The following is a 14,987-nucleotide window of genomic DNA, read 5'->3' as shown; positions in this document are numbered from 1 at the left end:
GATTTCAATGTGTAGAGATGGGACCTCCAGACAATTATAATCCCTGTAGCTAGAGATCTGAGAGGTGCTTCTCATTGCTACCACATTAGGGTTACAATGTTATTACACTTGAACTACTCAAAGGAGACTGTTCCAATTGTCAAGGCCAAATGGATTTTCACTTCTTGTAATTTGCCAATTATATAAAAACTTGCCACATTGTTTTATAGTTCCGTCATGTTCTTTAATCTCAGTAATGAACATATTCCATAAAAGGACTCTCCTTGGGCCTGCCTGTGTTATAGTTGATGTCACATAAGCATAGTCATATCATGGCCAGATAAACTCTGTCAATTGATGTTTAGCCTACAACAAATGATTCCCGGTAGAAACTATAAAATGGGCGTAAGTGCTACTGAACCAGCAGCCAGGAGAAAGAAATTATGGTCCACAAATTAGTTGTGGTATCTTAAGTCATATCACCAGTTCTGGTGTCAATTTTCATATCAATAAAGTTGGTTGGAGTAGGGATTTTCTCAAGGTTCTTCTGATTTTAAAGTTCTGTGTTGTCTACAAGGTTGTTCCTGAACTGAAGTAATCTGCATCGTTGACTCAATCTAGAAAGAAACAGTGACAGTTTATATTGCTTTTGAAACTCTGGCTGATAGCATGTGATCAACTGCTAAGACTATTTGGGCACCCAGAGAGGACAGCAAATATCTTTAAGAGCTCCATGACGGGAAGCCAGTTTTTCTGCCAGCTGATTTGTCATTTGTTGAAAGGACTTTTCTCAGCTTTTATGAGTCAGGGAGAGTACCTTTAGTGCTGAATGAAATAGTTTCCAAGAGCACCTTCAAGATTTGGAGAGGAGGCACTTCTTTTCCGGAAGGGCCAAATTACCCTGAATAGCAATCACAGCCACTTTTCTGGGCATATTTATAAGTTTGTCTAATAGGCAAGAAAATAACTTGGGCCTGGAATCATAGGATTCTTCATCAGGCTTGACAGGATGAGTTCATCTAACTAAGTAGGATTTGGACCCATTTCAGAGACTTTGAGTCAGTTGGTAAGGGCAGCTTTCAGAGGTAGGTGTAGGACAATATACAATTCAACTCAGGCAGCTTTTATTAGAGTATTATATACCAAGTACAAGATGAGGAGTCCAAATGCAAACCGGATATTCAAGGAACTTAGGATTTCCTGGTTTAAGCCTATTAGCCTAATTAATTTTATTCCATTTATACTTACTTTTCACATTGTAGATCAGTAGCTCCCAAACTTTGCTGCACAAGTTCCAACTGGAAAATCTAAAAATCATGATGCCTGGACTGCACCCCATGCCAAGTGAGTCATTCTCTATGGGGTGGGACCCAGACATCCATGTTTTGTTTTAACTTTTTAGGTGATTCCAATATGTAGCCAAGTTTGAGGAACAATATTGTAGACATTACTACTCAAAATGTAATTAGAACAGCAGCAGCATCCTCACCTGTTAGTTTGTTTAAAGGGCAGAAATCTCAGGCCCCTTCTGTGTATGAACACAGCTCTGATTTATAAAAACAAGTTAAATGATGAAGCAAATAATCTTTTCTATGATTAACTGTCTGAGTAATCCCTGAATGTGAGTTTTTTGAATTACGTAGCAAGCGATGGAAGTTATGTACTTTCAGGTGGGAGAAATGGCCTGCTTTGCTAGAATATCCTAAAATATTTCAAAGGGACAAATGTGTCTACTGATAGGTCAGGACTTCAGTGCTGACTTTCTGAAATTCTTGAGAAAAGATCATTCCCTTCCTTGTTCTTCCTTAATAGCTCAAACATAATAATAATAAACAGAATTAAGTAAAACAAAAGATTAAAAAAATTAATACATGAGATACACTGCAGTATATATGTATGTCTGACTACGTATAGAAAAAAGATCTGGAAGGATACATATCAAATTGTTATAAGTTTACCTTGAGGGTGTGAAACTGTGGTAGGGTAAAGGGACTGCTCTCATTTTTAAATTTACATATTTTTGTAATTTTTTTTTGGAAATTTACAATGAGAATTCATTATTTTTATAACAATCAAACCATAATAGAAATTTTAAAGATAATAAAAAACAAAAAGTAAAACACACACTTACATAATAATTTTAAGAGTTACATTGGAGGAATGGAGAATTAAATCACATGGTACGTTTCCACTAATACTGTGATGGTACATAATTGTGTAGTCTATAATCAAAGAAACTACATTAGATAAGCCACATAATCAAAGAAACTACATTAGATAAGCCACATTAAGTAACATCCAAATTAAAAAGTCCCCTGGGATAAAAGCCCTCAAGCAGTAACCCCTGAAAGTGGATATTAAAACTGAAAGCCATGCTTAACTCTTCCTGGAGTATCTACATGAAAAAAACAACACTCTGAAAATTTCACATTAAAAAAAAAAGCTTCATAGAAGTCACTTTGAAATGCTAAAATAGCCAAAGGCCAGAAATTGAGGGTATAAAAACGCTATTCAGAACAGATTCCAAATTAGTACACTGAAATATTGGTCATCTATGGGGGTAGGTTAGGGACATCTTCTTTTTCCATTTGTTTATCATTTCTCCCAATTTCCCAATGGCTGCTTTATATCTCAATAATTTTAACCTAAAAATATTGTAATTTTGGCTGGAAGGAATAAAATTAATTGCATATAGATTCATTGCAGATTTTTTTTAGTAAAAAAAAAAAACAACAATTTGAGACTCACTATTTTCCATTATTTATTGTTTTCCCACATAATTATTTCTAACTACTTAATAAACATTTGGGGATTGAATCCCTGAAGTTACATATTTAAAATTTGAGGAAATCTTTTTTCTTCTCTTCTAGTTTTTTCATTTTATTGAAGTCACTAGAGATAACAAACTTTTTTATTATAAACTTTTTTCCAACAAAAAAGATATTTTAGGTGACTATTAGATTGATAGCTAAATATCCTCATCAAAGTCAAAACATCTGTAACTAAAAAGTGCTGTCTTTTGCAAACTACATAGTTAAGAGCTTAACTATTAATAATGTAATTTTGTACTCCTGGAAGAGTATTCCTGATCTAGGTATCAAAGGTTTACATAGGAATATATTTACTACATAATATGAGAAATTTGCCAAAATGTAATCTGCAAAGTGTTACAAAGAGCAGAGATAAAAAGCTCAGATCTAATGGCCATACCATTAAGTTACAATAGCTAGAATATTGCTATTTTCTCAACGGATTATAGTATTTTAATTAAAAAGAAAAAGAAAACTACACAAGATTCATCATAATGCATATAAAGTATTTAGCACAATGCTTGGTACACAATAACTATTCAATAAATATTAGTTCTATAATAAACAATGGATTAAAACAAAAAAACAAACAAAAAAAAAACCAGAAGAACCCAAAACGGAGGGAAAAACTTAGAGCTAATTTCCTAGAATATGTATTTAAATGGAAAGTCGGAGATCACAGAGCGCAGTAAGGAATTCTGCATTTTCTGGATCTATCTTTTGTGCCTTCTCATAGTACTCAGCAGCTTGCCTCTTTTCTCCTTCCAGCTTGTAAACAAATCCTAGGGCACTTAAACTCTGCACATCCAAAGCATTGTGACAAAGCCTCTTGGTAGCCAATTTCTTCAGAGCACTTGTCAGTTTGGTGCGAAGGGGTGATCTGTCTTTGACCTTTAAGGCTTCTAAATAATGATGGATGGCAGTATTTTCTGATTTACGGTGAAATTCCTGAAAGCGGCCATAGTGGTAATGGATCTGATGTTTGTGATCATCAGTTATGTTCTCCAGACGAAGAGCTTTCCGGAAAATGTCCTCAGCATTGCTATACTGGCCTCCTTCAGCATACATGTTGGCCAGGTCTGTGTAGGCAAATGCAAACATAGAGTCTCGTTCCATGGCTGCTTTGAAATGAAATATAGCAGATGAAATCAGCTCATCAACCTTTAGTTTATCCTTTCCTTTAGGTCTGTTGTGTGTGGCCTTCTTGATTTGGATCATTTGTGCCCTGTAGCAAAGTCCCATCTGGTGATGCAGGAAAGAAGAAGTTGGTGTCACCTCCAAGGCCTTTTTTAAAAGTTCGAGAGCTTTGTTCCAGGAATTTTTTCTCCTGTAGAATTTGGCTGCATAACGAAGGACATAAGGCTGGGATGATATTTGGTCCAGGATTTCTTCAATATACTTTTCCCCTTCAGCTTCTGCATGTACATCTTGAAGCTTCAGTGCCAGAAAAACCTTAATGTAGCTGTTATCTGGGTTCAGGGTAACAGCCTTTCTCAAAGGCCCCAGAGAAAAGCTCTTTACAGACCCCTCTCTATCAGAATCATCCAGCCGATACACTGTGATAGCATAGCCGATGTTAAATTCTGGATTGTCAGGTTCCACTTCCAGAGCCTTCTCAAAAGCCGCTTTAGCCTTTTGATAATACTTTCCTCCAAATTTCAAGAGTGCCCACCCTTTCTCACAGTCAATCTCAGGACACTCCAACTTGTAGTTAGAAGGACTAGACAATTTCTTGCAGACATTCCCTATCTTACCTGTATACTTCTGAGCTTCCTCAAGCTGGTTCATGTGATAATGCACCCAGGCATAGTTTCCCCAAGTGACCAGGCTTCGTACTTCTTCTTTGTCTGAGTGTTCTCTCTGGATTATTTCTTCTGCTTCTTCCAAGCACTCAAGGGCGTCTTTATTTTGGCCTTTTAGGTGTTTCACATAGGCCAATAGGTTATAAAGTGCAAGTCTAGATTTTGTGGTAAGAAATTCAAGCTGTTGCCCAATTGTATCTTCCACCTCAAACAGATCAATGTCTTCCTTAAGTAAATTCCATGTAAAATGACATTCTAACTCCAACAGAATGGCCTTCAAGGGGTCCTTAGGAATTTCACTGTCAAAGATAAAATACTTTTTAATTTTTGAAGAAATACAAGAAATAATTTTCTAAACCTTAAATATTGTTCTTTGCATAACAACTAATTTTATCCCTATTTGATCTTACAGTTAAAGCATTAGGTTCCCATAACTTAAGAGTTTCTTCTATGTACAGTTATGTCCTAGAAATATTTCATTTAAATTCTCACTATTTATTGCAAAAACAGTTCTGGAGAGATGACAGAGCTTTCTGTATTACATGCATCTATTTCCTTTTGGCAATCACTAAACCACTGAAAATTAGGAATAAAGATATACATATTCAATAATTAATATGAAAATTCCATTTCTGTATTGAGTACTGATTCTGACTAGGAAACCTGGTAAAATTGTTCCTTGGTAATTGTTCCTTTCTCTAGTATAACTGTACCAAAAACATGGGCAAGACATGCCATGTCCTTACAGTCTGCTCAAATCCACAATATTGCTTTACCAGCCCTCTGCCTAAAACAAACGCTTGTTTTGAAGGTCTCTACCAGCTCAGCCCAAGGAGGATGAGGAGGGCTGCTCAGGTATTATGAATGTGGTTGTAAGATCTCAAAGGGACATTCAATCAGGTACTGAAGTGGTTTGTCCAGGCTCTGGAATTTATGCACAACTGGACACCATGAGAATTTTTACTGTTTAAACTTTGTCTACTTAATTTTGTAACTCTGTCTCTGGGAAGCTGATAAGAGAGAAGCTATTGCATCAGAAGAGGGTATCTTTCAGTAATTCTGTTCTTCTGCTAGGAAGAAGCAGTCTTTCATTGTCCTTGGGGGACAGTCCCCAATGGGGCCCAGCCCTTTTCCTCCCCATCCTGCATATGTACGGTGCACACCACCCTCTTTTTTTTTTTTTTTTTTTTTTTTTTTTTTTTAAGCCCCATCCTGATAGCACTCTCCTTTCTTAAAAATGTTACATGTGGCCAGGCACAGTGGCTCACGCCTATAATCCCAACACTTTGGGAGGCTGAGACCGGCAGATCACGAGGTCAGGAATTCGAGACCAGCCTGGTCAACATGGTGAAACCCCCGTCTCTACTAAAGAGACAAAAAATTATCCATGAGTGGTGGCGCACGCCTGTAATCCCAGCTACAAGGGAAACTGAGGCAAGAGGATCGCTTGAACCCGGGAGGCGGAGGTTGCAGTGAGCCGAGATTGAGCCATTGCACTCCAGCCTGGGTGACAGGGCGAGACTCCATCTCAAAAAAAAGTTAGATGTGTGGGTGGCACTTAAACTTTTTTTTAACTTATAATAATGAGAATAGTTAACATTTATTGTGCAAGAATTATGTGCTAAGCAGTCAATTGCTAGGATTTATTATTGTCCTTTTCCACAGTCCCAAGAGATGGTCACCATTAATTTTTACAGATAAGGAACAGACTCACAGAGTTTGAGAAACTTTGGGGTCACTCAACTAGTAGGAGCTCAGTCAGGATTTAGAACAAGGGACTATCTGCTTTTAGAGCCCAAGACCTTAACCTTAACCTCTTATTCCTCAACTCATTAAATGCGGAAGGTTCACTAACCACGTGCAGGGCAGGGTACTAGCCCCTGGGGATACAAAATGATTAAGAAAAGGACGCCATCATACTGAATCAGTAAAGGAGTCAGATAAAGAAATCCTCATAAAATAGCGGATTGGGTGGGATGATAACAATCTGTGCTTGGTACAGAGGTAGCTCCCCGGAAGGGAAGAACTCAGACCCAGAAATCAGAAAGGCAAAATGGCAGTGGCAGGCGAATGTGACACCCGGAGGGCTGCGGCGAAACCGCGTATGCCACACCGAGGGAATGGCAGCTGGAAAGAGAGGCACGCGATAGGGCCTAAGGAGACTCTGCATGTAGCAGCTGCCCCCGGAACGGCCCCGGGGGCTCTGCAGGCTCTGACCAGTTTCCCGGAGGCGGCGTCCGCGTGCCCCGCACGGTCTCCGTCGCAGCTTCCGAGAAAAGCCGTCGGGTCGCGCGGGGTGGACAGGCCTCCTGGGGGAGCGTCGCCCGGCACACGCCCTGACAGTCCCGACCGCAGACGCCAGGGATGGGGCAGGCTGCCGGGGAGCATCTCCTGTTCCTCCTCCCTGACTGGCCTCCTCAGGCGCTCGAGAGGGACCGGACTCCGGAGAAGCGTCCACTCGGCCACCCTCCCCGATAGGCCCGACTTCAGACGCCGTGCGCCGGGACAGAGCGCCTGGGGAGGGTCCCCAACGCAGATGCCTGGCTGCCGGGCGCGAGGGGCTTGGCCCCTGAAAAGGCCGCAGAATTGCGCTGGAAATGAATAAAAGATGCCCGGTTTGAAACAAAGGCCAACCCGGGGCTTGGGAGGAGAGGCAGAGGAATACTCTTACCTCATGATGGCAACGCTCTGCAGGCCGTCAGGGCGGCGCAGTCCCTCGCGCGCTCTCTCTCTCCTCAGCACCTGGGACCGAGGGCAGCCGCGCAGTGGGAGGGCGGGTGCGCGTGCGCGTGCGCGCGCGCGCCCGCCAGGCCGCGGCAGCCCTGGGAGTCGGCCGCGCGGCCTGTCTTTGTTAAAGGAGGTACCCCAGCCCCAGCTAGAAGAGGAAACTGGAAATTGACTGTGATGCCCGAGCTCTCAGAAAACGAAACTTAAGAAATGGAAACTTAACGAAGCTTCAGAAACCGAAACTTAATAGAAGAGCTCAAGAGCCGCGGCCAGACGTTTGCGGAGTCCAGGGTTTTTCGGAGTTGAATTTGCAGCTGGGCTCCTGCACTTTGGTCTCCGCTCTTATCTGCCTCTCTGAGTCCGCTGAGTTCGCGTGCTGCCCGTTTAACTCTTTGTTTATTTGAGACAGGGTCTCACTGTGTCACTCAGTCGTGATCTCAAGCGATGCACTCGCCTCTGCCTCCCAAGGTGCTGGGATTACAGGCGGAAACTGAAGTCCCTGCTTCCACTGCAGTCTTTTGATTCAACAAGAAACACGGCAATGCTGTACATCTATGCTGTTATTTCTGTTGGGTGTAAGCTAGAGAAATTTGGAGTTAAAATCTATATACATTTTAAGTTTTGACGGATATTGCCAAATAGCTTTAAAAATCCACTCCTACCCACAATCGTAGGAGAGTGCTTCTCTTCCAACCTTCGCCAATGGTGCTTTGTGTAATGAGTACCCAATAAAGACGAGAGTGGTATTGGGATCTAGGCAGAAAATGTCAAACACCCACCCATACCTTAAACATTTTGTCCCCTCTGAATTCATTCGGCAGATGTTGACAAACAACTGTAAGAGCCAGACTTTGTTCAAAGTACTGTCAATATAACAATAAAGAAAACAGACTCCGGCCTTACCCTTATTGAGTTAATGTCTGTATTCAAAATCTCAATATCCTGTCCGTAATTCACCTTTTGCATTGATTTTGATTTTTTTTTTTTTTTTTTTTTTTTTTTTTTTTTTTGAGACAGGGTCTCACTCTGTCGCTCAGGTTGGAGTGCAATGGTGAGATCACAGCTCACTGCAGCCTCAACCTCCAGGGCTTATGCGATCCTCCCATCTCAGCCTCCTGAGTGGCTGGGACTGCAGGTGTCCACCACCATGTCGGGCTCATTACTTTATTTTTTGTAGAGGTGGGGTTTTGCCATGTTGCCCACGCTGGTCTCCACCACCTGGGCTCAAACATTTTTCTAATCCTTAAACATTGTTCCACCCACCTTGGCCTCCCAAAGTGCTGGGATTACAGGCATGAGCCACCATCCCTGGCCTGATTTTGAATTTTTAAAAACATATTGCATTGAAATATTGTCTACCTTGATCACTGAGCTTCTTGGCACCCCACCCCCTAAGACTTAGTGCCTGAAGACTTAGTGCCTAAGGCAATCACTTCTAACAGTTGTACTGTCATATACAGAAACTGCTGGTCACATGTGGCTATTAAAGACCTGATTTTTAATTTAATATAAATTTAAAAACTGATAAGTTAATAGAAAACTTTAAAGAATATTTGGAAAAACTTAGGTACACGAATCTACTTTTTAAGTTGCAAATTTTATGAAATCTAAATACAGAGCAAGTATTTCCGATGATTATCCTCAGCAAACTAATGCAGGAACAGAAAATCAAACATTGCATGTTCTCACTTATAAGTGGGAGCTGAATGATGAGAACACATGGACACAGGGGGGAACAACACACACTGGGGCCTGTTGGAGGTGGGGTTGGTGGGAGGGAGAACATCAGGAAGTACAGCTAAGGGATGCTGGGCTTAATATCTAGGTGATGGGATGATATGTTGGTGATGGGATGATCTGTTCAGCAAACCACCATGGCACATGTTTACCTATGTAACAAACCTGAACCTCCTGAACATGTACCCCTGAATTTAAAATAAAAGTTGAAGCAAAAAATGTACTTCCAGTGAAAATTTAGCATTTAATTTGAGATGTGCCATAATCTCTGTCAGGACAATGGATGAAATCAGTATCTACTGGAAGGAGTAACAATATTAAATAATTGAAGCAAAATGGATTGGAAGCCCAAAATTTGCAGATTTTCTTGGGGTGCTCTGTAGTCCTGGATTGTCCAGGTGGACCTGATGGGTCCTTAGAAGAAAGAGGCAAAAGAGTCAGAGGAGAGAAGGCGATGTGAAGAAGGAAGCAGAGAGAGAGAGATGTGAAGCTACTACACTGTAGGTTTTGAAGGTGGGTGAAATAATTCAGGCAGCCTCTGGAAGTTGGAAAAGGCCTAGAGCCTCTGGAGGAGTGTAGCTGTGTCAATACCTTGACTTTGGCTCATTGAAACCCATTTCAGGCTTCTGACCTCCAGAACTGTAAGATAATAAATCTGTGAAATTTTAAGTCACCAAATTTGTGGTAATTTATCACAGCCACTACAGGAAGCTAATACATTCTCCCCTAAAACATATACAAGAACGAAAGCTCAAAAACATTGCTTCTTTATTTTTTCCTTCTTATAATATTATGTGTTGTGCATTGCCTTTCAATAAAATATGATTATTTATAATCAAAGGTGATTGTTACCAATGATCTCTGATTATTTAGCAACCTTTCATGTAATATTTCTTGATTTAACTAGATTAATATCAGCAAATGACTTGGTAAATAGTGCTTCAAATAAAATGGCATAAAACAAGATAAACTCCTTGGAACACTTTCACGTTGAATTAAACCTGAAACATCTTCATGGAGAAAGCTAACCTTTAATTGACTGTGTACTGCTATCTGTGTTTCTCGCTAGACTGTAAACAGCATGAGGTTTGGGAAGAATATTTGCCTGTGTATTACAGTACTTTTGGTTTCTTGCACTGAAAGCTATTTGTTGATGATGTTGCCATAAAATCACAAGCAGTGTACATTTGGAGAAAACTTTTTTTGTGTTTTTTTTTTTTGAGACAGGGTCTCGTTCTATCACCCAGAATGGAGTGCAGTGGCAAGACTCACTGCAGCCTCAAACTCCCCGGCTCCAGCAATCCACCCACCTCAGCCTCCTGAGTAGCTGGAACTGCAGTTACAGTTGCACGCCACCACACCCAGCTAAGTTTTTGCATTTTTTATAGAGATGGTTGGTTTTGCCGTTGCCCAGGCCGCTCCTGAATTCGTGGGTTCAGGTGATCTCCTGCCTCATCCCCCCAAAGTGCTGTGATTACAGGCATGAGCCACTGCAGCCTCCTCTCCCACAACCTGCAGCCTGGGAAACAGAGCCTATCACAGCAACCAAAAGCAGGCTCTTGGAGTGAGGGAGGGTATTACAGAAGTTTTATGCTTGGTAGGTTGGCTGGACACACATATTTAACAGGTTATGGGGGGCTATGAATGTTCATGAGGAGCAGTCACAGAAGAGTGGTACACAAGCATGTATGTTACAAGCATTCTGTGTTCACTTTATGGTGGAGACTTAACATTAAAATGCAGCAAAATTAGGCTTCACATGTCAAAAGGTGAAACAAAGGACATTGAGGCACCCTGTGTGCAGCCTTCATGGACTGGCCAGAACCAGTCTGTGGGCGGTGGTCACTTATCAGGAGGGAAGGCTGATCAGTTGTCATGTGGAACCCACAAGAGGGGAAGGGAGTCTGGCCGTGGTGCTAGGTGGAGTGAGCTAGGTGATGTCAGCCAAGGAGTGAGTCTTCTGTTCTTTGTTTTCCATGGGTTTCTGTTTAACTCAGTGGAAAAAGTCCAATGGCAGTTAGCAAGGGAGGGAATATAATGAGGTGTGAATGATCTCTCATCTCGTCATGGTTGGGAAACTTAGTTTTTAAGGTTTCTGGGGTCTCCTTGGCCAAAAGGGTCTGTTCAGTTGATGGAGGAGCTAAGGATTTTATTTTTATTTCACAATAAAATGAATGAATTAAACATTTAGTGTAAGTCCAATATTTTATTTCCTACAAAGTTACCTAACATTTTTTCTCGACTACATAGCACTCATACAAATGATTTCTCTCTTTCTTACATGCACACACACATTGTTTCACTAATTGTTGACTGCAACTAATATTTTATCAGATGTAATTATTCAAGAATGACATCATTACAGTGAATTATAATGTTTCTGAAAACAGTAAGCAGAAAAGATGATTAGTACATGTTAGCATAAAATGAAATGAAATGTGAAAGTGGCTGATATCTGGGTGCCTAAGGACCTTGTCTCACAGAGTTCTCAAAGTCAGCAGCCAGTCTCAGGGCCCGCTCATAGTACTCCAGGGCTTCATTCATATTTCCTTTCAATTTGTAGACAAATCCAAGGAGGCTCAAGCTTTCCAGATCTAATGCATTTCTCTGAAGTTTCTTTAAAACCAATTTCTTCAAAGAATTGATACTTTTATCCCTTATGAATGATGTCTGTTCTATTTTTATGGCTTTTAAATAATGGATAATTGCATTGATTTCTGATTTCTTTTGAAATTCCTGAAACCGAGCATACTGCAAATGTATGTCTTGCATTGTTTCTTCTACCACTGGTTTCATGCATAACAGTTTTTGAAAAGTTTCTTCAGCTTTTCTGTGATTGCCTGCTTCTATATACATTCTTGCCAGGTCTAGATGAGCCACCTCAAATGTGGGCTTATTTTCCACTGCAGATTCAAAATGAAATATGGCTAATCTTATCATTTTGTCTATCTTTTCTCTATTCTGCCCTCTAGGCTGCCCTTTTGTAGCCTCCTTGATTTGAATCATTTGTGCCTTGTAGCAAAGCCCTATCTGGTGATGCAGTAAGACCGAAGTGGGTGTTTCCTGCAAGGCCTTTTTTAATAACTCAAGAGCTTTATCCACAGAGCCTTTTCTTCGGTAAAACTTGGCTGCATATCGAAAGACGTAGGTCTGTGAGGACATGTTGGCCAGAGCTTCTTCAAGGTACTTTTCTCCTTCAGCTTCCTGTCCATTATCCTGAAGCTTCAGGGCAAGGAGAACCTTAAGATATCCATTGTCTGGATTTAGACTGACAGCCTGCCTTAGGGGAAGCAAAGAAAACTGCCTGTAACCCTTTGTGGCTAATTTAAAGCCATCCAGGCGATAGGCAGAGATCGCATACCCAGTGCTGAATTCAGGGTTTTCATGGTCCCCTTCAAGCGCCTTTTCAAAGCAGGCTTTGGCCCGCTCATAATTCTTTCCTCCACACTTCAGCAAGGCCCATCCTTCTTCACAGTCTATTTCTGGACACTCCATTCTATAGCGGAAAGGATTTGAAGGCTTCTTGCAAATGTTCTCCACCTTGTCCAGGTAAGCCTGGGCTTCTGCCAGTCTGCCCATGTGGTAATACACCCAGGCAAAGTTGCTCCAAGTCACCAGACTCCTCACACTTGCTTGGTTGGCATGTTCTTTCTGCATTAAGTCTTCAGCTTCTTTTAAGCTCTTCAGGGCTTCCTCATTCTGGCCTTTCAGGTGTTTCACATAGGCTAGTAGGTTGTGTATTCCCACATTGTATTTGGTGTCTAGGAATTCAATCTGGTCCAAGACTCTATTTTCTAAATCAGGCATTTCATCATCTTCAATGAATAACTCCCATGTAAAGTGACATCTCAATTGCTCCAGACTATCCTTGACCTGATGATTATCACCATTTGTACTGTAAAAACAAAAACAGATTTTCTTTGTTAGGTGAGGAACAGCCAGAAGAAAAACATCAGATAAGACACCTTGTATTTTAGTACTTATCCTTGAAAGGATCACACTTACTTAGATTTCATTAAAGTTAATGTATTTTTAAGTTATTCATGGACTGTTGATATTGTTTGCTTGGCTTCATAGGCTAGCTAGAGCAATTGCCAGCCAAGTAACTATTCTGTACTTGAGTCCTATTTGTAGAATGGAGATAATGATGGTATTTATCACACTGGGTTTGGTGAGGATTAGTAAACTTATATGTGTAAAGCACTGAGAGCATATTATATGCTATATAAGAGTTTCTTATTTTAATATTAAGATAATTAGGATAGAGGTCAGTTAGAAATGCAGAACCTTAGGAAACATTGACTTTAGGACCTTACTCTGCATGGAATGCAACAAATTAAGACCACATGAAAGAGAGAATATTTGACCAGGGTTTTAATTTTTTTTCATTTTTTTACTTGGAAATAATTATAGATTCACAGAAAGTTGCAAAGATAGTACAGAGATCCAGTGTATCCCTCACCCAATTTCTCCAGTGATTCTATCTTATACAACTATAATACAATAGTTCAAAACTAGAAAATTGACATTGGTACAACAATGCTTTTGTATTGTGCTATGTCATTTTTTTCACGTGAGTAAACCTATGAGACCACCATTTTGATAATGAAAAGAAACTAGTCTTCATTATCACATTTCCCTCATATTACCCCTTTATGGTCACATCTGTCACCTCTTCACCTTTACTCCCCTAATCCTTGGTAACCACTAATTTGTTCTTCATCTCTGTAATTTTGTCATTTCAAGAATGTCATATAGGCTGGTTGCAGTGGCTCATGCCTGTAATCTCAACACTTTGGGAGGCCGAGGCAGGCAGATCATTTGAGGTCAGGAGTTTGAGACCAGCTGACCAGCATGGTGAAACCCGGTCTCTACTCAAAATACTAAAAAAAAAAAAAAAAAAAAAAATTAGCTGGGCATGGTGGTGCATGCCTGTAGTTCCAGCTACTTGGGAGGCTGAGGCAGGAGAATCGCTTGAGCCTGAGAGGCAGAGGTTGCAGTGAGCTGAGATTGCACCACTGCACTCCAGCCTAGGTAACACAGTGAAACTCAGTCTCAAAAAAAAAAAAAAAAAAAAAAAAAAGTCATCTAAATGGAGACTTTCATATAAAAGGATAGTTCAATATACAAAAATTAATCAATGTAATATATCGCATTAACAGAATGAAGGGAAAAAATACATGACCATCTCAAGTGACGCAGAAAAAGCATTTGACAAAATTCAACATCTTTTATGAAAAAAACACTCGACAGACTACAGACTACTAATAGAGGGGAATGATCTCAGCACAATTAAAGCCATATATGAAAAACCTACAGTTAGTATCATATTCAATGGTGAAGAAATGAAAGCTTTTCCTCCACCATCAGGAATGAGGGAAGATGCTGCTTTCACCACTTCTATTCAACATAGTATTGGAAGTTCTAGTCAGAGCAATTAGGAATGAAAAGGAAATACAAGACATCCAAGTTGGAAAGGAAGGAAGAAGTAAGATTATTTCTGTTCACAAATGGCATAATTTTATATACAGAAAATTCTAAGGATTCTACACATTAACAAATAAATTCAGCAAAACTGCAGGATACAAAATCTACATGAAAAATCAGTCATATTTCTATACAGTAACAATTAAAAAATCCCAGAAGGAAATTAAGAAAACAATCCCATTTACAATAGCATCAAAAAGAATATAATACTTAGCAATAAACTTAACCAAGGAGGCAAAAGACTCGTACACTGGAAACTATAAGACTGCTAAAAGAAGTTAAAGAAGCTATAAATAAATGGAAAGACAACCTCTGTTCTTTAGAAGATTAGAAGACATTTAGTGGATTAGAAGACATAATATTAAGATGTCAATACTATCCAATACTACTCAAAGTGATCTACAAATTCAATGCAATCTTTATAAAAATCCCAATGACATTTTTT

General features: G+C 40.1%; 2 protein-coding genes across 4 annotated transcripts in view; both read right to left on the bottom strand.

The window, feature by feature from the left end:
• Window positions 1-541: 541 nt before the first annotated feature.
• IFIT5 (interferon induced protein with tetratricopeptide repeats 5) lies at window positions 542-8,485 on the bottom strand. Its single transcript, XM_050805753.1, has 2 exons — window positions 7,263-8,485; window positions 542-4,890 (listed from the first exon to the last, which is right to left on the bottom strand). The coding sequence occupies exons 1-2, from the start codon at window positions 7,265-7,267 to the stop codon at window positions 3,447-3,449; spliced, it is 1,449 nt and encodes a 482-aa protein (XP_050661710.1). The 5' UTR covers window positions 7,268-8,485; the 3' UTR covers window positions 542-3,446.
• A 2,756-nt stretch (window positions 8,486-11,241) lies between these two features.
• IFIT1 (interferon induced protein with tetratricopeptide repeats 1) overlaps window positions 11,242-14,987 on the bottom strand; it is a 41,164-nt gene continuing 37,418 nt past the window's right edge. For all 3 annotated transcript variants that reach the window (XM_050805756.1, XM_050805754.1, XM_050805755.1), the window contains one exon: window positions 11,242-12,950. In XM_050805756.1, coding sequence (XP_050661713.1) covers window positions 11,519-12,950 — 1,432 coding nt within the window. In that variant the 3' untranslated portion in view covers window positions 11,242-11,518. The remainder of the gene's footprint in view (window positions 12,951-14,987) is intronic.

Source organism: Macaca thibetana, chromosome 9 (genome assembly GCF_024542745.1).
Source record: "Macaca thibetana thibetana isolate TM-01 chromosome 9, ASM2454274v1, whole genome shotgun sequence".
NCBI lineage: Eukaryota > Metazoa > Chordata > Mammalia > Primates > Cercopithecidae > Macaca > Macaca thibetana.
The sequence above is the reverse complement of the archived record's forward strand: the minus strand, read 5'-3'. Positions and strand labels throughout refer to the sequence as shown.